The sequence below is a fragment of the Drosophila miranda genome, chromosome XL (genome assembly GCF_003369915.1).
Source record: "Drosophila miranda strain MSH22 chromosome XL, D.miranda_PacBio2.1, whole genome shotgun sequence".
Classification (NCBI taxonomy): domain Eukaryota; kingdom Metazoa; phylum Arthropoda; class Insecta; order Diptera; family Drosophilidae; genus Drosophila; species Drosophila miranda.
Window position 1 is genome coordinate 24,119,069 of NC_046673.1, and position 24,419 is coordinate 24,143,487.

A 24,419-nucleotide genomic window follows, 5' to 3' on the forward strand; every position below is an offset into this window, starting at 1 on the left:
CTCACTCTCACTCCCAGTCTCCACTCCCCGCCATCTCTTTCTCTCCAGACAAACAAAGCACTTGTACAATATTAATGGCCTGGAAGCGATCTGATCCGATCCGTCCCAAGGATAAGTACCCATCTTCATTTGTCCATCGATAATTTGTTTAGCCAATTTATTTGTTGGTTTTGTGTGCGGCCTGCAGCCTGGAAAACGGAAGTGACCCTTGCGGACCCTTGCCCCTGGAAGAACACACATGCCACACATGCGTTCAAGTGCGGCATGCGCTGCCGTTGCATCAATCAGTGAGTCAGTCAGTCAGTCAGTCAGTCAAGCAAAGCAGTTCCGTGGAATGTTCCCAGATGGATTATCCAGATATTTATACACTGGCAATCACACAGCCAATAAAGATGTGTTACTTTTAATATTAAGAATCATTTTATTTATATTTTATACACATTTTGTCGAAACACATTCACTTAGGTAGCTAGAAAAAAAGTCATAATGAGAAACAAACACAATTCGCTTAGGAGTAGAGGGAGAGGCCTAAGAACAAATCCAGTTGGGGGTGATGGGGGGAGTGGGGCTGGTCACAAAAATGGGGCGTGGCATGTCGATCGATTGTGTACATATATTTGATACGAGTATATCTGTTCATTGAGTGTTTGTGGGGGTGGCTTTTGTGACCGAAATTATAAGTTCAAAAAAATAATAATAATATTAATAATAATAATATATGATCGAGTATATTTTTCTTCTTGGGTTCGAAACTTGATGTGTGTTTTCCTCATCTGCAACCTCCTCTCCTTCTTCTTCTTCCTTTCTCATTTCGTTCTCTTCATATTTCGTTTTTCGTTTAAAATAATTAAAAATAATAGTAAATAAAACACCACAGTCATGATTTTTAATAGAACACAAAATATTCACAAAAATTGTAGCGTGGAGTGGACGATGGGGTAGTACAAATTAAGGAAAAGCTCAAGGGGGGAGGATGTGAAAACTTGCAAATGGCAATATATTTACAAAAGCCGAAGAAAGACAGAAGACAGCACTAGGCGTGGCCTGAAGTATTCCGATTCAGATTCAGGCGTTTCTATAGATATATGTATATGTTATATAGAATATTCATATTCATATCGTTATGTGTTTCTTGTTTTTTGTTTTTTGTTGATTTTTATGTTTGTTCATTTTTATTAAAATATAAATAATTTTATTCGTTTGATTTTCAGTATTTTCTTTTCTTTTTTTTCATGTCTCTTCTTTTTCTATATTTTGTTATGAAAATTTTGCTAAAAGATTAAAAAAAATTAATGTACATTGCCAGAAGGTTTTTGTTGTTGTTTTTTTTTTTTATCAAATGAGTGGCGCGTGAGTGTGTGTGTGTGTGTGAGTGAAACAGAGAGAGACAGACAGAGGGGACGTGGAAGGGGATGGGGGCAGTGTGTGATCTGCTGCATTTGACTCTGTACAGTTGAGTGTGACTTGACTAAATCGGGCGAGGGCGTGGCCAGTGCTGGGATGGAGCCAAGGCCAGGACTCGGGCCTTAGATCAGCGCCGTTATCAGCTTGGCCTTGAAGTTGACGAACTTCTCGCTGGTGGCGGCCACGCGCTGCAAATAGAAGGACAAGTATACGATACGATTACAAATCGAATACGATCGATAAGCGACAACTAAGTTATCGAAAAACACTCTTTGCTTACCAGAATCAAATCCTGCACCAGATTGGCCAGACCACGATTGGCCAGCACGACCAGGCGCGTCACGGGGCCGGGAATGCCCTCGGTATAGCCATCGGCATTACGGGTGCTGTCCCCGTCCGTGTCGTCGGAGCCGAGGCTGCCGCCGCCGAGGCCGCTGCTGCTGGCACCGCCGCCGCCCACGGAGTTGGCGGCCTCATCGCCCTGCTGGGTCTGGACGCTGCCCGAGAAGAGCTAAACAGATGGAAGAGTGGAGTGCGGAGTGAGATTAGTGGATCTCGACTGGAAAGAGGGGTTACCACTCACCCGCACCACATCGAGCAGGAAGTTGCCGGAGCCGCCGGCTCCCAGGCTATTGCCGCTGGGCGAGCCACCGGCACCGTTGCCGCTGGATCCACCGGCCAGACCCGCACCGCCGAAATTAAGGAACCTTTTGAACAGATTACTATTGGGTGGGTGTGTGCATTCATTCCATTGGTGTGGTTTTGTTGTTTTTTGTTTTTTTTTGGTTTATTGTTTGTGAAAAGGGGATGAAAGTGTGAGATTAGTTGAGTGTCTTGGGTGGAATTTTCACTAACAAGTTAATGCGATCGATAGACTCCAAGACTCTGTTCTATCGATAAGTGATGTGATGGCCAATTCACGGGTGTAGTCATGTGACTCCTGTAGTCCTGTACGTATTCGGAGGGCACTTACCTCTTGTTGCGGTCATCCAGCTCGGCCGTCTCCTCAGCCGAGTCGAGGGTCAGCTCATCGATGGCCGGCGACTTGGACTCCGACTGCTGCAGATCATTGGTGCTCAATGCCTTCACATCACTGAGGCTGGCAGTTGGTGAGGAGGAGGAGGATGTGCCACTGGATGTGCTGAGTGTGGGCAGCTCGTTGTTGAAGCTCAGCTGAATGGGTTCGTTGGACTTGAGGGGAATGGGGGCCTGGGCAACCGGCGAGGACTGGGAGGCAGCGGCGGCCGCCTCCGCCTCCTTGACCTGGCGGGCCACGCGAATGGTCTCCTCAAGCTGTTTGTTAATTGCCGACAGATCGATTTGTGTATCGGTGGCGCCGTTCTGTGTTATCGGGAGATTTCAGATTGTTGCGGGTACGGGTACGGGTACGGGTACGGGTTCAGATTCGGGATTGTCATTGGTTTTTATGGTTTTTTTTTTTTTTTTTAATTTCGAATTTTGCGTTGGTTATGTGCGATTGTGTGTGTGTGTGTGTACAGAGGGAGGGGGTTGGGCAACAGGGAGCGTGGAGCAAAAGGGTTGAGGAATAAAGCATAGGATTCGGCGAAGTGTGGTGTGTTTTGTGTGTCGAGTGTCCAGTGTCGAGAGTGTGTGTGTGTGTGTGTGTATGCGTGTGGTGTGATTAATGTGAGGTTAGGTTGAGGTAGAGAGGGAGGAATGTTATGGCATGTTGTTTTAGGCGATTTGCACAATCGATTTGTTTGATTGATCGATTCATTTCGTGTGATGAATGGATAAATGCACGTGCACAAAGGCGTTCGATGTATTTTTGTATACATTTCGATATCGATATCGATTACGATTGCAATTTCGTTTCGATTGTTGTTTGATTGTCGAATGATTTGCAGGTATCGGTTGTCAGTTATCGGTTATCAGTTTATCGTTTGATTGTTTTGTTTTTTGTGAGTTATTGATATTGCACAAATCGAATCGGGTTTTAATGGAACATGAAAATAAAGAGAAAAAGATACAAAAATAAGCAAAAGAGAAAAACAAAAGGAGTGGAGTGGAGAAGGCAGTATAGGCAAAACGGAGCACTAAACATTAACAAAACAAAAAACCGATCCATCAAGATCAGGCGACGAGATGGCGCCAAGCCCAGGGCTCTCCGTATGGTATATAGAGTATTCGATAGTCTTAATCGGATTGCTTCAAAGTTACATATCTCTGGACTCGAGAGGAGAAATATCTATGTACAAGCACTATTGTATTGGAAGAATGGAAATTGTTGCTCATCTGTTTGTCAACTCTTTTGTTTTTGCTTCTTTGTGCTTGAGAGCGGCAGAAAGACGATTGCAATAGACGATCAGGAATGTAGGAATGAATAAATAAAGATATACGGATATAGATCGCTTTTGTGGATGCTTTGGATGGTGAGAAGTCGGAGATGTGAATGAGGGTACTCATGAGTATGAGGGAGGTTTGCTCTTCCCAAAAAAAAAAGAGTGACTTGTTTCGATCAATTGAGCAAAATGCATGACTCTTTTCCCAAAAATGACGAGTGGTTTTCGCAGACTGTCTGGGCACCAAAAGTGTGGAATGAAAAATAAAATATATATTGTATAGAGAGAATGTGTCTGGAGCGAGTATGTTTTCAATAGCAAAAGTCATACGAGAGAAGGGTAGTAAACATTAATTCGGTATATTTGGAAATGTATTAAAAAAATGTCTTACACAACTAATACAATATAAATGTCAAATATATTCTTGTAAAAAAACACCTACTAGCCTAGGGTCGAGTGAATGAGAGTGTGCATGGGAAGAGGTACAGATGTATAGAGACAGATGGAGATATAGATAAATGTAGGTAGAGGTTCTGAGTAGAGGAGAGGACAGAGGCAGATATAGTACAGTCAGAGAGAGAGAGAGAGAGAGAGACAAGCAGCGAGCTTAAGACATAGAGAGGGAGAGACAGAGACAGATATTTCTTGTGCTTGTATGTGTGGGTGTGTGCTCAAAACCAGTGTGGGAAAAGTAATTTCAAAACAACTTTCATGTTGGTTAACAATGCTAATATTTCATTTCATTTCCTTTAATATAATTTCAACATTTAAGCGAATCTGTTGGAGGGGAGGCTGTTGTGGTCACATGTGGCTGTGGCTGTGGCTGTGGTGGTGGTTGTTGTTGTTGTTGTGGTTGTTGTAGGGGGTATTCTTTTAGTCGCTGCACAAAAAAATTTAATAGATAGAAAAACCAATTTAATTGCCATTTCATCAGTTGGTAGCGGAGTTTTTTTTTTTAGTTATCTCACAGTTGTTGTAGCAAATGGAACGCACTTTTTGGTTGTGACTTTACAGCGTGTCAGTCGACTCAGTGGTGGTTGAGGTGGTGGTACTGCTGCTGCTGCTCTTATCCACCGCATCGATCTCGTTGTCATCGTCGGGCTCGAAGGTTGGCAGCTCGATGGTCACTCGTGTGCCACTGGAGTCGCTGGTAGTGGAGGAGCTACTGGAGGTGCTGTCACCCTTGCTGCTGCTACTGGTCTCGTCATCGTCGTCGTCGAAGTCCGCATCGAAGCTGGTCCTTGCCGCATTGGCGCTGTTGCCCTGGATGGCCGTCCGGAGCACCGTGGGCCCTAGGGTGCGCAGCAGCTTGGAGATGATGCGGTTCGCTTGCTCATCGATTTGCTACAACAACCAGGAATCATCGATGGCGGTTTCGGTTTCGGATTCGGTGTGTGTGTGTATCGCAGGTGGCAGGTGGCAAGTGCATAGGGGGCGGTTGTTGGGAGATTAGTTTACTTGAGTGTTGTTACATGCATGGGAGGGGGGGAGGTGTGGAGTGTAGTGGGTCAGGGGGTCTTTGCTGAAAGGAACTTGGAATTGGGCTGGGGTCTCTAGGGTATATCAACGATAAGAATGCGCAACAAATGTGGTGTGGGTGACATCTACAAGGATATCCAATGGTTCGAGTGATGTCAAGGTGGCTTGTGACTGGAATGTGGTTCAATGTTGGTTCAGAAACGGTTCAACAAGTGGCTCTCTAGATACATTTCTAGAGAGAACGAAGTCCCAGTAATTGTTTGAAACATGCTGGAATCGTGGTTAAATCAGAAGCTTCAAAAGCAGATTAGGTACGCACCATCATCGAAACGGTTTCTACCAGATTTATACGATGTGGATTAAAGTTCTTTAGATTTGAAATTCCTTCTTGACCCACCATTACGAACCTTTCCACCGTTGAACCGTTTTCAAATTTCAATCGAGAACGATGAATGGAAATGCTTTCTGCTAAATGATGTTTCGATGATGCCTTCTCCTTCTTCTTCTTCTTCTGTGAATGTTCTTGTAGCTGTTTTTGTTGTTGTTTTTGTTGTTATTTCTGTTGGAGTGGTTGTTGTTGCTTTTCTAGTTGTTGTTGTTGTTGTTTTTGTTGTTGTGGTGGTGGTTGTTGCTTTAAATCCTTAGCACTTTTTCAGATCAATCAAATACTGGCAATAATTTCGTTATGTTGCCCGTTGTTGTTGGTGCAAGGGAGGTTGTTGTTGTTGTTGTTGTTGGAGATGTGGTTGTTGTTGTTGTTGTTAGATTATCTCTGGTTGTAATAAAATAATTGGTAGAATTTAATAAACGATTGATATCGGCGATGATGGTTAGCAATTGTGGTTCGTCGATGCTATTGTTGTTGGGAAACTGGATGGCGGCTTTGGTAGGTACTGGAGGGGGATTTTCAGAAGAGGTTGTGGTGGTGGTAGTTGTGGTGGCTTTTGTTGTTGCTGGCGCTGTTGTAGTAGTCGCTGGCTCCAGGGAGCGCGGCAACAACTGGCTCGGAATCTCCACACTTTCGGTGGTGGTGGTGGTTGAGGTGGTTGTGGTGGAGGTGGGACTGGGACTATATGAAGATGCTACTAAAGTGGGTAGGCTATCACCTTTAGTTGTCGTCGTCGTCGGCGTCGGAGTCGTTGTCTCTGGCTCAAATGTCGGCAAATCGATCTTCACCCGCGAGCTGTCGTCGCTGCCGTTCACCTTATTGGTGGCTGCTGCTGCTGCACCACTCGAGCTGCTGCTCGGTGCCACTTCGTCATCGTCATCGTCATCATCGAAATCGGCATCGAAATCAGCATCGAAATCGCTGCCTGGCGTCGTCATGCGTCCGCCTGCACCGCCTGCACCGCCGACACCACCGGCACCGCCGCGATTGCCGGCCAGTATGCTAGTGAGCAGGCCGGGACCGGCCACCCGGATCACCTGGGCTATAATGCGATTGACTATCGAGTCGATTTCCTATCGGGAGAGCACAAGAAAATATGCAACAAAAACTTTCAACACACTCGAAAACTGAGCTCCATGATTGCTTGGTGGATGATGATTCTTTGGTGGTTGGTGGTGGTGCTCCCCACATGAGATGCTGATGCTGATCTTTGTTGTCGATAGTGTCGGTTTATTGTTTATCGATATTTCTGTTGCTGATTGCTGACTGATTCATTGATGATGAGTTCTTTGGCCAATTTTTGAATGGTTTTGTCTCTTGGTTTTTTTTTAGTTTTTGTTTTTTGGTTTTGATCGTTTGCTGAAAACTCGAAGTGAGATTCGTATTGCTGGGCTATATGTGTGGGTTAGTTGGATTTAATTGTTGTGTCTGTGTTGTGGCGTGTTGGTTCTTGGTGGTGCTGGCATGCGGAGAAGTGGCTGGTGGTGGCGGGGTGGGTTGAGTGCACTTTTGCCAAGCCCCAGGGACATGCAAATCGAGGAGAATCGAGGGAGTGGGCAAATCCAGCTACTAGTCCACTAATACCCGATATCAGAATGTGCCAATGCGTGGTTCGGGGAATGCCTTAAGCTATATCTATGTATAGAACTATATATTGGTTAGATTTTCGGGCTGGGGCTGGGCTCCTTGGTCTGGCCGGCAAACTCCCCATCGGGTTCAAAGCGGGTCAACTCCTCGGGTAGGCTCTCATAGTCCTTATCGCTGGACGGTCGCTCATCTTTGTCACCATTTTTGTTGTCGGAATCGGAATCGGTATCGGTATTGGTAGTGGTATCGGTATCGGTATCGCTATCATCCTCATCCGACGGATGTCTCAGGATTGTCGGATCAAATTGTGGATTGAGAACCGTCCCGAGGACGATGGGCCCGACGCGTGCCAGCACATTATTGACTAGACGATTGATTTGCATATTGATCTCCTACACGGAACACATATTTCATTTCGTTTGATTTAGTTGAGGTGTGACTGATTGATTGATTGATTGATTGATTGAGTGATTGCCTAGCCCTAGTCTAGTCTGGGTCTGGGTAAGAATTGAGTTAAGTGTCTGAGAGTGGGGGCTTGTGAAGACAGACAGAGGGAGACCAGAGAGAGAAAGGGGGACGGGGTCTGATATACATAGTATATAGTTCGATTCATACCTTGGTTATATCCGGAAACAGTTCACGCAGCAATCCAATCGTTCTTTTATTGCGATCGGCTATCAATTGTTCTTGATCTTTGGCGCCCAATGTCAAGACATCGATTTCCTGTAAAAAAAAACAATGAAATAATCAGACTATCGTAAGAGTTAGAGTTAGAGTTAGAGCGTCTCCCACTTGTACGTCTATTGCATAATCTGGCAGAGAGGCAGCTGAGGAAGATGAAGTCAAAGAAAGAAAACAACAACAAAAATGCCCCGAAGTGGCCGCAAATTGACAAAAAAAAAGAAACTTTCACTTTAGACAATGAGTCTCTCAGCCTTTGGCTCAGTGACTCTGGCCCTGCCACTGCCCCTGCCACTGCCACTGCCACTGCCCCTTGTGTCATTTGTGCAATCAAGTTTCAAGTGTAAATTGTAATTTGTAATTTGTGATTTGTATGTGGTTTGTTTTGGCCTCTTCCCTGTGGTTTCTTCTATCGCTGCAAGCCTTTTCCTGCACCACATTGGGCTCCTGAGCCACTAAGTGGGTGGCTCTTGAGCCCGAGGCAGGGCACAGCTTCAGCTTCAGCTTCAACTTCAGCTTCAGCCTCTCCGACAGCGAAATGACTTTACAAAAACGTTGTTAACGTTAATGGGCTATTCCGAGCAGAAACAACAACAACTCTCAGCTAAGCTTTGAAAATATTGCACAATAAATTATGAAAATTGCATTAAAATTGCATTTTGTGGGGGAGTGGGTGGAATGAATGAATCACTGAATCACTGAATAGGTGAATGGGTGAGTGGCTGGGGTAGGCAGCAACTAACTTGGACAATCAACAGCACGAGTCACTAAACATGCAACAGCAACAGCAGCAGCACCAACCACTTCTTAGTCGCAGCAGCAATTGTCAAGGTGCCAGGTGCTGGGGACGGGGACGGGGACGGGGACCGGGACGGTGAATGGAGGAATGGGGCGCCCAAGCAGCACAATCTAATAATATACCATCAACACTTTAACAATTGGAAAAGTTTCTTCCGCCCCTCCAACTTTTCTCTAAGAAACAGACGAGGGCAGGAGCAGGAGCAGAGGGACAGGAGCAGGGGCAGAGGCAGAGGTGTCCATTTCAATATCGGACAATGCAAGAAGATAAAACCCACTCAAAGTTGTTTATGCGATACTCTAAGCGATAGAAGCCTTTGCGATCTGTAGAGGGTTTTCGATATTTCCTCTGAAGCTGGCTCTAAACATTGTTGGAAGGCGGGATCTATTGAAATACTATATATAGTCTCTGCGAGTACTATCTGTACTGCATCTGGGATTAGTATCTCCGCTGCATACAATGTACCTATTGTTTGTTCAAGGATTGAGAGCTTCCTATTGTATTTAGTTTGAATAATGAATAGTCTTTTATTGGAGGTATTTGCCTTTGTTATGTCTGTACTTTTTCCAAGTAGAAACTATAGAAAATTATAGCAAAGCCCGGCTGCAAACCCCATCTGTATGTCCCATGCCCCATGCCCCATTCCCCCATTTCATTTCGGCAGAGTATCGCAATGCAATTGTCACGTTTTCCAAACTGGCAAAACTTTCGGAATGCTTCGCGCAGAGAGCTACTTAAAGGTAAAAGATTCGAAGCGGAATGGCCCCAGTCCCAGACCCCAGACCCAGTGCCGGTCCCAAATCATTCTCGGGGCTCATTCAGCTGAGAGTGTGGCTCCTCCTGCTGTTGCAACCCTCCCCTGATGTTGCTTCTCTGCTCTGCTGTTGCAGTGTTTAATTGACTCAAAAGTCGGTGCGGAAGTTGACTTTTACACGCGGGCGGAAGTCAGCAAGCAGCAGCGAAGATGATTACGATTATGATTATGATGATGATGATGATGATGATGATGATGGGGCGGAGACATGGCATAAAGTAAACTTTTGCTAGTTTCGCCAACAAACTGTTGCCACTTGCCACTTGCCATCTGGCAGTCCCTGTCTCCGCCACTCTGCCACTCTGCCACAGTGCCTCTCTGAAGTACTCATCATATTTTAAGCTGTCTGTCAGTGTCAGTTTAGTGCGACAATTGTTTGGATAGACAGACAGACACAGACAGAAAGTACTTGGAAGCAAAAGTTGCCATTTTTATGGGACATCTTAATGAATTTCAAATGAGTTCAAGTCCAGGAGGCAGCACCGGCCAACGTCATTAAAGCGAATGCTATGAATTTTAAGCAGCTGCCCCCCAAGTCCCGAGCCACAAAGCACCGAGCCCCAAGCCCCAAGCCCCAAGTATGTTGGGAATTTCAAGACAAACGCGGAAGAAGCGACTGCCCCTGCCACTAAATTGGCAGGCGGGCAGCTCGTAGGCTTACAAATGTATGTACATGTGTGATATGTACATAAATATGAATATATGTCGGATTTTCTGCAGAACTCGGATCTGCGATTGGTGGGCAATGGACAAACTATCAGACGCCACTGCTCTCTTAGCATTGCAAAACCCTAGCTCAGTGAAACCATCTCTCAGTGAAATCTTGAGCAGCAAGCAGACCAAAATACGCCGGGAATAATATCCCGTCGGATCCCAGTCCGACGTATGTATAACAGAATCGAATGGACTATTGACTGGGGCTGCTCACGCGGCCATCTCTAGCTCCATGCCGCTCCTAATCGATTCGAACGCTCCACTCAAGCCAGAGCCAGCCAGTGATAAAGAAAAAAGCAAAATCGAAAATCGTTTTTAAATAGGCTCCAACAGACAGCCATAGCCAGACAGCCATAGCCGTAGCCGTAGCCGTAGCCATATCAATTGCCTTGACCTTAACCAACTTAAGGCGACTCTAAACTTAATAAAAAATGCCACAAATAACTGTCATACACATACGTATACACATATATACATATATAGCTATCTATATGGCTACATGGCAGTCGTTTGCGTATTCGTTTATGAAAAAAAACCTCCAAAAGCAATCAAAGGCGAAGTCGAGTCGAAAACTAGATTCGATAAGCGACAAATTACGCATAAATTAGCTATGCAAAAAAACAATTTGGTATTTGAAATAAAAAAAATATTTTGCTTCAAAAGAAAAAATCAAATGCAAAAAGAATCGACGAGTATCAGCGAGAAGGAAGCTCGAAACTCCACTTTGGACATTGACTAACACTGTCCTAGGGCTTAGCCAACAGGATTGAACAGTTGCTAGCTAAGTGCCTCCAGCCGTGGCCACAAAAATCAATTTAATTGCAAATGCGACCCCCCGTCATAGTGCGTGGCGTGTCGGCGGTGGTCGAAGTGCTGCTAAATGCTGCTTAATGCTTAGGCCACTTGCCAGCCAGTTAAAGGCCTTGCTCAAGCAGCAGCAGCAGCAGCAGCGAAGCTAATAAAAAATACACGACACAATTAAATTAAATTAAATTTAAAAAAAAAACTGAGAAAAACTGGAATTCGAATTCGAAAATGAATAAATCAAATCATTGGATCATTGAATCATTGGATTGGATAATGCCCCGGTATTAATTATTCTCAGGAGTTTGCCAATAGCCAAACCAAACATTTACCTCTTGCCTTCAGAGAGGGTATATTCAGGATCAGCATCACCCTCCAGGATTCACCCTGCTCAATCCTGCAGCCAGTAAATAGGGTCTTCTGCTCCTCCAATAAAAGACGGGGATGGGGCAAGGGTGCACTTCGATTTGGAGCCGCCAAATCTAGTCTTTCATTTCGGTTTGCTACTTCATGACTGAAAAGGCAGCGCGCGTCTCGTTTGGTACTTAACAAAAATGCAGCTACCAACAAATTGCCAGAGCTACGAGTAAGCCCCCCCCCCCCCCCCCCATCCCCCATCGCCCATGCCCCGAGTGCAGTTACCACAAATTGCGATTGACAATGCGGCGGCATATGCGTGATATGTGTGCAACAGACCGACCACCGGTGCAGGAGTGGCAGGAGGGGCAGGAGGGGCACGCAGGGAGTCTAATCTTATACAAGCGGATAGTCTGCCGAGGGGATGGGGTGTGGCGGGGGACTTGCACTTGGCAAGGAATCAAAAACGCTGTCGTTTGTGGGTGCAAAACCAAAGAGAAGATGACAGTGATACTGACAAAGAGAGTTCGAGAGGGAAAGATGGTTTTGGGGCACAAAAAGAAAAGCATATTAGTGGGGGGAAGGGGTACGGTAATTGTCCCTTTTGTTGTACCCCCTCATCGAGTCCAAGTCCAAACTGTTTGCCAATGAAGGAGAGTGTAAGCGAGTATATGCGATTGGGATATCTGATCAGCATAGCCAACAGGATAAGAATAACGGATAACGGATAACGGATAAGGGATAAGTGTATGACAGTGTTTGCGTTGTGTCCCCGGGGCAACCGGTTGTTGTTATGTCATTTGAGCCACGTGCTGGGGCGCCAAGGAAGCCAGAAAAACGAACAAAACGAACAAAACGAACAGAAAAAAATAAAGAAAAGAGACCCGGTCACAGTCACAGTCACAGTTACAGTGCCAGACAAATAGACAGACAGACAGACAGACCAAACAAAATAGCAACTGCTGCCGCTGCTGCTGGCACACACAATACGATTCGTACGAGAGCACAATGGAGATATCATTGCAGTTGACATCGCTGCTGCATCAGAAAAGGAAAACGGAAAATTGTCCATAGATGTGGTGCCTCCTCTTCCATAGAGCTACTTAGTGGTTAAGGGCAGGGGAGGGGGGAGGGGGGAGGGGGCCTGGTTCAATCATCATTGTCATCCTCTCGTTAAATGATTTATGGCGCAAGGCATGTCAACACGCCGAGATGAACATCATCTGAAGACAGCCGTCCTCCACGCCCTAGACAATACAGATATGGATAGCTATAGCTATAGCTATGGCGTGTGGGTCTATACTCTATACCTAAAAGTGAGTAAGTATATACTATATCGGCATCATTATCGTATCATCGTTTTGTTTGGGCTACATTTTGACCTAGTTTTTGCTTTCAGCCAAAGCCAAAGCCGCAGCCGCAGCCACAGCCACAGCCAAATTGGGCAATGACAAACGCTTACAACTTTGTTTAAAATTTTCGTTTGGGTTTTGGAATTTTTGTGGGCCCCTAAGTAGATGTAGATGTAGATGATATTTCAAAACGCGTGGGCGATGCTCTTAAACGTACCGAGTGGAGCAATCAAAAGGTTGAACAACTATTGGACGATGGAACCCGAGATTGATTTTAAGAAGGGAGTTTATCTATGCAGATGTCCTTTGAAAGTGTTTAAAGCCTTCACAAATACAAATCAAATACTCGGATCTAATGCAATGTTTGGCAAATAAATATTTATAAACAAAAAAGAAGGGAGGGGGACCAGTGCAGACCAGAAATTTGTGCAAATTTGTTGCACAAAGTGAAAGCCACAGAAATTGACATAAAACAATGCTAAAACGCAGACCGAACAAAAGAGTTTTTGGGTAACAAATTAGCACAGGGGCTGGCCAGGGAGTGTTAATTGGCCAGCACAATGGTCCATGCTGCATGCTCTATGATCCATGGAGGCTTTGACGATGATCGAGCACGAAACTGTGGCCGTAATGAAAATGAAACTGAAATTTAAATTGAATTGGGCAGTGGGAATTGTCGGGGAATTGTCGGGGAATTGTCGGGGAATTGTCGGGGAATTGTCTCGATGGCAATTAAGTAATAAAATAACAGAGAGCTGCTGCTGCTGCTTGCCCAACACTCGGGCCGAGTAACCCAAAAGTCCGGTTTGGAGCGGTAGATAGTCGACAGGCCAACAGGCCAACACCCAGCAGCAGCAGCAGCAGTTGCCAAGTAGCCAAGTAGCCAGCTGAGACTATAGCTGGCCTAAAGGAAACAGGTAACAAGTGTGCCAACTTCCTTGCAACTGGTTCGACTCGCAGCCATGACAGCGACGTCGACGCCGATGCTGACGCCGAGAGCTGGTCACGCAGGTCCGACCGGGGGCCCAGAGACCCCAAGACCCGCATTCGGGCTCCGTCCAAAAAAGTAAAAGGAAGTTTTTTGCGCCTCACCAAAACCCGTTGCTTGGGTGACGCTCTCCACTGATTTCCGCTCCGAGATCTCCAACGATCACTGGCCGGACTCCGGAGCAGCTTACTCATCCAACTGCAAATTTGTCTAGCAAATATGGTCGAAAGGGCAGCAGAGGCAGCGGCTGCTGCAGCAGCACGCGCTACTCTGAGCGTGGTTGGGTACGAAAGTATATCGAATATCTTTCCATCTTTAAATTCTCATAACATAAGTAAACTTATGAACAGCATTTCTCTCCAATCTCAGATGTTTGGTGGTTAAGTCTAGTCTGGGCTCTAGTCACCTTTGTTGTCTAGTTCCTTTGTTCTAGAACTTGTTTAGCTACCCTCGTGGTGGCCGGACTTACCTTGCCATTGGCCAGCGGTATCTGCAGTACATCCAGTTCCTGGTTGCCGGCGGGCTGGGGCACGGGTACGGCGCTGATCAGGCAGACGGCGCTGCACAGGGCCAGCGCCAGAATTTGCTGTCTGCTTGGCTGCCTCATGGTCTAGGGTCTGGGGCGTCTGTCTGTGTATGTGTATCTCTATAAATGGCGCTGGAAAGAGAGGTGTCGAAAAGGTGCATATTAATTAATGAGATACACAAACACAAAGATACAAAGATACACAGCAGCAGTATCTGCTGCTGGACAATCGATAAAGGTCGTCGCATTGACCTTCAGATGATGCGGCAGTTTTTTTCCTCTGTTTCTTGTCCTACACCCAAAAACCGATGTCAATGATCAACGTTAAACGTTAAACATTGAACGTTGAACGTTAAACGTTATACGGAGTTAAAGCCAAAAACTCGTGCTATTTGATTTTGATGTTGGTTCGGTGTTTGGCTTGTCGGCTATATTCTCGCGTCCCAAGGTCCCTGCCGATATGCGGATGCTAACGATAATTGTCAATAGCCAATAGCAACTATAGTGGCTGGTGTGTTGGCTGGTTTTTGGTCAAGTTTAAATATTGGACATTTCTTGGGCAACACGCCGTATGAGTAATGCCGCGTGCAGTATGTGGAAACGGCAGCCGCAGCGGCAGCGGCAGCGAGCAATTTACTCGTTTAAATCACAACAGAAAGCGCGGCAATAAGAATTATGTAATTTTTGTTGTTGTTTTTTTTCACTTTTTGTATTTTTGTATATGGCCAGCAGCAAACGCTGTAGCGGTAGCTGTGGCTATGGCTGTGTGCGTTTGTGCAAGTTTTACAAAGAAATTGAATGGAGGCAGAGAGAGAGAGAGAGAAAAAGAGAGTAAGAGAGGTGGTGCGAAAAGCACAGTAAAGTAGGATCCATAATTACACACAAAAATGTGGGAAAATATGAGCAAAAATGCATTAAAAAAGCCGTCGAGTCGCGACTCCAATTGAAGGGTTAGAGCGGAAGGGTGCCGGTGCCGGTGTCGGTGTCGGTGTCGGTGCCGGGTCGCAGCTAATTTTCGCTCGGTCAACAGAGCCCGCACTTCCCTCCTGCCACACGGCAGGCAGGTGAATGATGAATCATGCAGATGAGGGGAGGGGAGGGGAGGGGGGGACCTAATGACAATCTTTTATTGGAGGTGAAGCTAAGTATACAGTGGGGGAAACCGCTAATTAGAACTGCTTGGACTTTGATATGCGAGTACTCGCACTCCCGGCACTTGGCAGGCACAAAGGTTAAATGCTAAGAGCGAATCGGACTGACAAACGTGGAAAGAAAGTGTAGGGAACCATCTAAAAATCCCACACTTAGATTCCACAGGGAACTAAGAAAAGAGGTGCCCAAAGGTCAAGGGTTTCGGAACTAATTGAAGAATTTTAATAATTATTTGCAGCAGACATTCCAATCTGAACTTCGAAATGAACTTGAAAGTCTATAGTTTGTTGTCTTTCTTTCCACCAATCTCCCTGATGGCCTGGTCAATCAATCCAACAATTTGGCAATGCCAAGTGATAGAGGGATAGGAGGAGGTGTTGCAGAGGGTACCAAAGAAAAACTTTTGCTCGCCAGTTGTGTTTTGCGTGGAAACATGCAACATGTGGATGATGGCGAAGACAGAAAGAGGGAGAGAGAGAGGGAGCCTTGGCTCAAAGGCTGCTAAGGTAGGGCGTAAGCGCCAAAAGCAGACAAGACAGAGAGAGAAAGATAGAAAGAAAGAGATGGAGACGGAGACGGAGATGGATAGAGAGAGGAGAGACCCAAACCGGCAACAACAGAGCCACAATGTTATGTCATCTGCCAGCTTTTGCTTTTACTTTCGAGCTGCTCTCTCTCTCTCTCTCCCTCTCTCTCTCTCTCTGTCTTTCGTTTTGAGTTTTTAATTTATGTTTTTCCATGATCCATTTGCTTCTAACAATTGTCGAAAAGTGATCACCGATCACCCCACCGATCGCTTCAACGTGACTGGACATATTCATTAGCCAGTATATGGGTCTTTGCATACGGACCTTTTTTGTTGTTTTTTTTTGTTGTTTTTTTATGATTGCTCGTTGGCTGGTTATTGCACAAAATTTGCAACAACAAAAGAAAATCATTAAAAAACACACAACAAAATGTGGCATTGAGTGCATGCATCGACATGGACATGTCGCAATTAAAAAACAACACCGAAAAAAAACCAGAAACAGAAACAGAAAACTGTAATAAGGCGCCAAGGAGCAGAAGACATCGGGAAGGGGGCGGAGATTTGGCAGCTTGGAGCTGAAACTATGGCAGCCAATGACTCGGCAAATGGCAGATTGGACAGCCCTTCCTGGCACACAAACAGACAGACATACGGACAGACTATCTCTGGGCATGGGAAAGCCCTGGGGATACGGGGCGTATGAGTAATGGGTCGCATCTACATAAGAGATTGCTTGGTTGCATGATGGTGAGAGCGATCTTCGATCAATGAACTGTGAACACTGAGTGTTCTGTTCTCCTTTTGCCCACTACCACTCCCATTTGGTAGCCTCTTCCCGCCACCGACTTCGCCCACTCGAAACTCGACAACAACACGAAACACGAAATACGAAATACGAAAAACGAAACACGAAACTTGGAAATTGGCAATCAAAACCGTTTTCTGTTTTCTGTTAACCAACTCGCGCATTAATTGGGTAATCGAGAGACCTGGTGGAATGAGTGCAGCGCAAATGCGAAATGAGACAAAACCGAAAATAGTCCATCACACGCGTCATAGTTGGGGGTCTTTGGGGGTTTTTTTGCGCTTTTGTTTTGGCATTTTTCACAAACAGAAATTTCTTGTAAAAGTGTAAGTCACAGCAAAAAAAAAAGCATGTACAAAAAATGAAAAAAACGGTAAATGGAAGTGCAAATGAAATTTTTGGTTAAACTTTTTCATAGTTTCTTTTGGAATTTTCTGGCTTGTGCCAGCAGTTTTTTGAGGTTGATGTTTTTGTTTGTTTTTGTGTTGGTTTTTGGCTTTAATTTGTATGTTTGTTTTTGTTTGTTATCGATGGTTTATTTTGAATTATTTTTGGCGTATCCTCACTATAACCGATCGACGGATCGACACACGACGGAGAAACGGAGATACGGATAAACGGATATACGGAGATACATACGCGTTGATCAAATGCCTGCGGGGGGCTGGGCTTCGTCCAAAACAGCAAACAAACACGAAAACAGAAACAAAAAAGGGTGGCAACAGGTGGCAACAGTTGCGTGGATCCGCTGGATGCAACACAAAAACAATCAACAGTGTCTTATGGGTCTTGTGGCTTATCGACGAGTGCTGTGCCTGCTCTGCGATGCCTGTGGTGCGGTGCTGTGCCTGCTCTGCGCTGCTCTACGCTGCTCTATGTGGTCTGGGCTGTTGGGCCTGCAATTGATTACTAACGTGATTTTATCACACACAAGCGACTAAAGCTCGAGACAAAGCGCGCTGGCCGGAGCAGAGCAGAGCGGAGCAGAGCAGCGGCCGTGTCAGCCGCTTAACGCCTCGGCGACGGCGACGGCGACGGCGCCGGCATCGGCGTCGAGCCGAGTCTCGGCCGCTTCTCGGCCGCGTCGCGTCCGCGTCTCAAGCTGGCTCAAAAGCCTGGCCAAAATGAAAACGAAAGTGAGCCAAAAGCCAAGCTTCAGCTCTGAGTCGCTCTGCCTCTGCCGCTGTCTCTGCTCTGTCTCTCTGAGCTTGACCAGACTTTTGAGTCGTTTTCGGGCTTCGTTTTTGATATTTTTTTCCCCCTTTTCTCCGCTTTTTGTTTTTGGTTTTTGGCCAACACGATTACGCGAAAAGTTTCCGCCTCGTGACTGCCAGCTTCACTTTGTCAGGCAGTCTCTCCATCCCATCCGATCCCATCCCGGCTGTCCACCTGTCCGTCTATCCGTCCATCAGTTGGGGAGTTTTTAAGTTTGTCAGTTTGCCAGTGGGCCGTCTCCAGGATTAGAGCTCCCCGAGCAGCGACGTCTGGGACTTGTTTTGTCTTTTAGGCTTACACAATCTCCTGCAGCTGCGCATCGCACATCGCACTTTGCATAGCGAAGATCGCCTTCCCGAAACCGAAGCCGAAACCGAAACCTTTTCCCCCCTCGATAATAATCGTTTAATCGTTAGTGTGGCGTGGAATTTATCGATTGCAATTTTCACAATTACTGTATCCTCAGCAATCGACCGTCGACTGTCGACTGTCGACCGTTTGTTGGGCAATTCCATTCAATTTCGATTTGATTGGAAGTTTTCTGCGAATTCGAAAATCGTTTCCCCAATTCCGCACTCCGAAAATGTCCAAAAATATTGTAATTCAACTTGATTAACATTTTTGTTTCCAGATAATAGATCATTGACTGAAAGAGCGCCGATCTATCCTTATATCTTGACTCGATTCGGGGCCAAGGACTTACATTCATAGAAATCAGAACACTGCTGAAGAAATTAACAAGAGGTTTTTGGATCTATGACAACTGATCTCTATGGTCTACCAATGTTCCATCCATCTTGCAAGCATTCCATGAGCTATAAGAGTTCATATTTGGCTCGTGCGCCAACTTCCGGCTCACTCACTTCGTTCCGATATGCGTAAAATATCGGACGACGACGACACATAACTCTTTTACATAATAAAGAGATATTTGCAGCGAGAATAGATTCAAACATATGGAATGGATTGATCCAAATATATTTTTTTTACATTTTGGATGTATTCTATTTATTTTTAGTGTTTTACATTTCGACTTAATATGGAACGTATTAACAAGACTGTTGAAATCAAAGTGAACTAATTTTGTATTTAAGAACCGAATTCCACAAGGCCGTTGCTAAATCTCTGATGTCGCTGCAGGTCAAAATTTATAATCCCGGACCGAGGGTTTTCCAATCCCTGTAAAAACTGCCAATTTAACCCCATTCTATGTGGTGTGTGTGTGTGGCAACAAACAACCCTTTGTGGCTCTTTGGGGCTTTTGCAACTGGTCTTAGAGCCAAACAAATTTCTGCAGCGTCATGTTGGCCATGCACTTTGCCCAACGACTCGATGATAATCGGCAGAAAACCTTCAGTTAGTCGAGCACACAACCCAGCAGCAAGGCAATACAGACCCAATACAGACACAACGATCACCGATCAAAGATCGACCACAAGACCACAATGTCGTCCGACGAGCTGTCGAGCCGACAAGCCGACAAGCCGACGAACCGACAAGCTGTGGCCAGCGAGAGTTATAATTTGTTCTTGAACGATTCAGCGATCGATCACATCACCATGAGCACAATGATAGTGAAGATGGTTAGCTATAGTCGACCTTCAGATCATCGTGAACGACATTTTTTTACGATGGGTGTCCAGTAAGTGAATGGAGATGAATGGAGAGTGGATTAAGACGTGGCTTACAGCGGGGTCTGACTAAGAGAGAGGCTTCCACACTGATCTTCTGCTGTTTATCAGTCTTAAATCAGTCACGATTCTTTTCAACGAATCCCCACTGTATTGGAGTTCTTGTAGCCGGAAGCTTCCATTGAACGTAATTCGATTCGATTCGATTCGATTCGAATTGATTGCTGTCGGGAGTACCAGTGTCTGTATCTGTTGCTCTCTTTTGTGGCTCAGTTCCGATTGGATCCCTTCCGAAACCAGACCAGTCTCTGTCTTACCTTCGGCAACAAGTTGTCTGAAGGATAACCAGTTGTGGGCTTTGCTCAAGATCTGCAATGGGTGAACGACACAGTACGAGTACTCAAACCAGCCAGCAGTCGCAGCCAGCAGCCAGTAGTCGCTCCATTTAGAAGTGCAAGTGTTCGCGCAGACATGCATGGTGAACTACAAATTACGCATACGCCGCGTGTACATTGTACGTTGTACATTGTAAAAGCCAGCGGCAGCCAGCCAACAGCCAAGAGCCAAGAGATAAAGTATCTCTCTGCTCTGCTATCCGCTCGCTGAATTGCAAAAGCGAACGCAGGCGAGCACAAAAACTAAATCCAAAATCAGTCAGTCAGTCAGTCAGTCAGTTAGTCAGGCAGTCAGTCTATTCAGGGGCTGGCTATTCAGTTAGTCAGAGACTTGAGCGAGAGACTCACTAAAAGTTGCATGCGTTCGAAATCAGTTTAAGGTGAATTAGATTTTGACACACACACAGGCATGGCATTTTGCATATATGTATGTATGTGTGTGTGTGCACATTGTATGTATGTTTGCAAAAATACATAAGAGTACAAATTATGAAATTTGTTTCAGACGGGTCTTGGTCTGGCCGGTCGCTTTTTTTGCAAAAGCTGCCAAATCGAAAATGACAACGAAATTAGTTTTAATGGCCGGACCTCTGCCTCTGCTCTGGCGCCATGTCTTTGCCTCTGCCTCTGCATCCATTTGTTGTCTTGCCTTTGCCACGCCTACTTGTCATGTTGGCAACAGGGCGTCAAAGATTTGGCATATGTACGTAATCCTCGAACTCAGAGAGCACGGAGCACGGAGCAAGGCGACCTTTAAATTTGGGACATCCATCGAGGGAAGGAGGATCGATGGGAGGCATTCATCGATATCAGGGGGAGCAAAAGGTGTAATAAGCCATCCCTAATGTAGACTGTAACCCATCATAAAATGTCAACCTTTTTAGCGCCTATCTTCATGAGGAGATCCATTTCTGGACTCAAGATCAAAATAATACAACTATTCACCAATACTGCCACTACAAATATCCCACACAAACACATCCGTTGATATCCGATTTGCTGCTCTGCAGTCCCTGTCGTTCATCTGCCATCCTATATGCATCTATAAATTGTATCTAAGTTTATGGCCTGGGACAACAATTAATGCTCATTCCGGTACATCCGATGGCTGCACTCAAATTGTACCTAATTGCTGGAGAGGCACAGAGACACACGCGTCCGGCCCTGCCATTGAACGGCGTTTCATGGCGCATCAATTAACTCGGGCTCTTGTACCTTCGACGTTGACAACATTTTAAATTGTCCAAGTCTCGGTTCGGTTCGGCTCAGTTCGGTTTGGATGAGTCTGAAGCTGGAGCTGAGGCTGACAGTTCACTTTGCCATGTGCCCAATGGTGCAATTAAATGAAAAGACATTGCCGGTGTCGCTGGAGCTCGAGCTGGAGCCGGTGTTGGATTCGGTGTGGATGTCAGAGTTGATGTCGATGCCATTGTTGTCCCTGTTCAATGTTTGTTGCTGTTGCTGTTTCTGTTGCTGTTGTTCAAGTTTTAATGACAGGCCATAGACAATAACAAGGTTGTGCAGAGCCCAAGCAGATGTCGATCTCTGAGGCAGAGGCTGTTGTTTTTTTGTGCTTATTGTGTGACTCCTTCGTTTTAATTGCCACCGTTTTTGGCCCATGGCACATGGCACATGGCTGCATGGCTGCATGGCTGGATGGCGGGTACTCGTAAGTAGCATCGCTCAGTGTCTGCTCTATATCGTTTTTCATTGTCGCTGGCTGAGACCCTGCCCCAGACTGGACGGGGTTTTCGGGGGCAATGAATGATCTTTTATGGGGCTATCATGGGGCGGACTTTTAACTGATTTTGAGTCATACCCGTACCAATCGAATCATCGCGAAGCTGTGACTCCAGTCACGTCCCAGCACTAGCCATGGGAGGTGGTCTGTCCAAATAATACGGGGCTATGAATACGAATACGAGGGGCTATGGGTACTTGTCATTGCATAAATTAGCCCATAACCAATTCTCACAGTCTGTCTCCGGCTCAGCCTCCGTCGGTGACTAATTGCAAACAATTACCGATAATAAGTGTACAATATTTTGTACGTGCATAAGACCTGGGCCTACTACAGACAAATCACTTCTAATGCCAGCGGACAACTTGATTTGATCCCCTCCCCGCACCCCCCCTGCCTATCGCCTGCCCCTCTCTGTGAAAAGGAAGCTGTCTACCAAAAAAGACACAGACACAGACCCATTCTAGCGGTGGCCAAAGGTGAATACAGGATGCTCTTACCAATGATACAATCTTCAACTTAATTAGCCTCTAGAAGCACACCAATTGCTGCACAGGGATACACATACATATGTATGTACTCGTATGTAACGCATGCTGTTCCATAAAATGTGCCCATCTGTGGGGTCATTCAATGCTTTAACGCTCATCTGCTGATGGGGCCAGCCAATGAGCTCGTAAACTTTCGCATTATCCACTTGAAACACTTTGGAAATTGTGGCAGCCGCGACAGGCAACAACAAAATCATAATGCATTTAAGCCAGGCTAACATGTTAACAGCTTTGCGGCTGCTGCTGCGGCTGCTGCTGCGGCTGCTGCTGCGGCTTTTGGTTTGGCCGTCATTTTCAGTAGATTGGCAAACCGAACCTGGTGGGCCAGCAAGCGCCAAAAAAACCCCAGAAAAAAATATTAAAAAGTTCCATCGGGTTTTGGGTGTGAAATACTCGTAGCAGTATTGCCAAAGGAAAGGGCACAGACAGAGCCCCAGATAAAGTCCGTAGTCGGAGACGGAGACGGGAATCATGATTTATCAGTTTTACCTTGGCGACGACTATTTCTTGGATGTTTTTCGCTCCATGTTTTCTTTTTGCATTGTCCAACATTACGTGATATCGATCAGGTCGTTTGATGCCCCGGTACTTGGCTTTAGATACCCGATACTCAAAAACAGTGTAGGGGTATATTCGACTTGTGAAGTGTGTAACGTCCAGTAGGAAGCGCTTCCGACCATATAAAGCCCAATAGCAGAGAAGAATAAAAACGCAAAATCATAAAAAATTATCATATCTAGCAGATTGCCCAATCGGAATCCGTTCGGATCATTATTATGGCCAGAAGAAACAAATTAAATCGCATTGGCTACGCTACCCCCAGCCACACGCTTACTCATTCTCTGTCTCCCTCTCTCACACCTGACTGAGTATCGGGTATAAATGTAGAGTCGCGGCCCTAGCTGCGACACCTAACGCTCGTTTTGAATGTTTTTTTAGAGGTAATGCTTCTTTTTTGCACATAACTTAAGTATTTTACATCTGATTGTAATGAACTTTGCAATTCTGAAAGCTGTTAAATCCAGCTGTAAATTGGAACTGAATGTTTTGTAGCTTCAGCTTGAGCTTTAAAATGCAAAGTTGACAATTTCCTGCCGCTCGTTTCTTTTTTTTAATTTTTGTATGTGTTTAATAACACTTTTTATGGCACCTTTAAAGCAGCAGAATACACGTACTATTACTTAGTGCGATTTTATCTGCTCTCGAGTGTAGTAACAGTGACTGGCTGAATTTCTGGAACTGGATTGGATTCGATTGGATTGGATATCAATCAGGCAGGCATCTGGCAGCCGTTGCCTTCTGTCCAAATTCGACTGTCTGGCTTTGATTGCAGTGATTGGCCGAAAACCGTAGCAAAATAACCAGGCAAAAATCAGCTCTGAATAATTAAATCCATGACTCGGCGCTAAACTAATGCGGGGAGTGGATAGAGACACGGGGTCAGGGATCAGGTTTCAGTGGGGGAGAAGCTGCTGACATTTATACATACATTTTGCATGTACATTGATAGCTGTTTAGTGGCTTATTTTGTTGCTGTTAATGCCACCTAAGAACTAAAGACCATAGCATATGTTTTTAGGTTAAGCAACGAAATTAAACATCCTCTGAAAGGATATACAATTCCCGTTGTATCTCATGCTATTCCTATTGTTATCTTATTCCCGATCAATGGATTCTTTCGCTGTTCTTCCTTCCTCCAGTGGTGTTTGGGCTCTTACCCACAAACACTTGAATTCTGCAAATATCGATCGATAATGCCATGACACTATTCGTCTTGCATTGGCATTGGCCGGGCCAGCCACCAATTAGCAGAAATTAGCTCGGAGACGGTGACGGAGACTGGCTGCGAAGGACTTCTTGTGGCTTAGAGGCTAAACCAATTGTAAAATCATCATCTTTCTGCTGAATGCCTGCCGAAATGAAATCGAATCGAATCGAATCAACGCCTGTGGCCAAACAAAGCACTCTGAAAGTGCCGACATAAAAGAGTAAAAATTGCAGCAACTACTAGTTTGCTTTTAATATTTATGGAGCTATTTATTATGTTAATTTTTTGTGTGTCGGCTCTGGCTCCGTTCGGCTCGGATGGAGGCTACAAGGCAGTCAGCAATTTCTAATAGACGAAAGATTGGTTTTGTTTTCAAACACATACCCTGGCAAAAGGCATTATAGTTATTTGGATCACATATGTGTTATCTCTTCCT

General features: G+C 45.4%; 1 protein-coding gene across 5 annotated transcripts; it reads right to left on the bottom strand.

The window, feature by feature from the left end:
- Nucleotides 1-1,192: 1,192 nt before the first annotated feature.
- On the bottom strand, nucleotides 1,193-17,598 carry LOC108164957 (keratin, type I cytoskeletal 10). 5 transcript variants are annotated; one of them, XM_017300960.2, is made up of 7 exons: nucleotides 17,322-17,598; nucleotides 14,140-14,328; nucleotides 7,777-7,884; nucleotides 2,378-2,745; nucleotides 1,988-2,111; nucleotides 1,685-1,915; nucleotides 1,193-1,592 (listed from the first exon to the last, which is right to left on the bottom strand). In XM_017300960.2, the coding sequence occupies exons 2-7, from the start codon at nucleotides 14,275-14,277 to the stop codon at nucleotides 1,527-1,529; spliced, it is 1,035 nt and encodes a 344-aa protein (XP_017156449.1). In that variant the 5' UTR covers nucleotides 14,278-14,328; nucleotides 17,322-17,598; the 3' UTR covers nucleotides 1,193-1,526. The 5 variants fall into 5 exon arrangements, with proteins under 5 accessions (XP_017156449.1, XP_017156447.1, XP_017156452.1 ...); XM_017300958.2 differs by having other exon boundaries at nucleotides 1,194-1,592; nucleotides 1,988-2,126; XM_017300963.2 differs by lacking the exons at nucleotides 1,193-1,592; nucleotides 1,685-1,915; nucleotides 1,988-2,111; nucleotides 2,378-2,745 and adding exons at nucleotides 2,832-4,587; nucleotides 4,701-5,051 and having other exon boundaries at nucleotides 17,322-17,594.
- Between the last annotated feature and the right edge of the window lie 6,821 nt (nucleotides 17,599-24,419).

What these genes read in the sequence shown, in the direction of transcription:
- LOC108164957 (XM_017300958.2), bottom strand. Translation starts at nt 14,277, where the DNA reads ATGAGGCAGCCAAGCAGACAGCAAATTCTGGCGCTGGCCCTGTGCAGC. An exon ending in TGTTTCCGGATATAACCAAG is followed by an intron (nt 2,746 to 7,776) that starts GTATGAATCGAA and finishes CCGATAACACAG; the next exon opens with AACGGCGCCACCGATACACA. An exon ending in TGGTGCAGGATTTGATTCTG is followed by an intron (nt 1,593 to 1,684) that starts GTAAGCAAAGAG and finishes TTCTATTTGCAG; the next exon opens with CGCGTGGCCGCCACCAGCGA.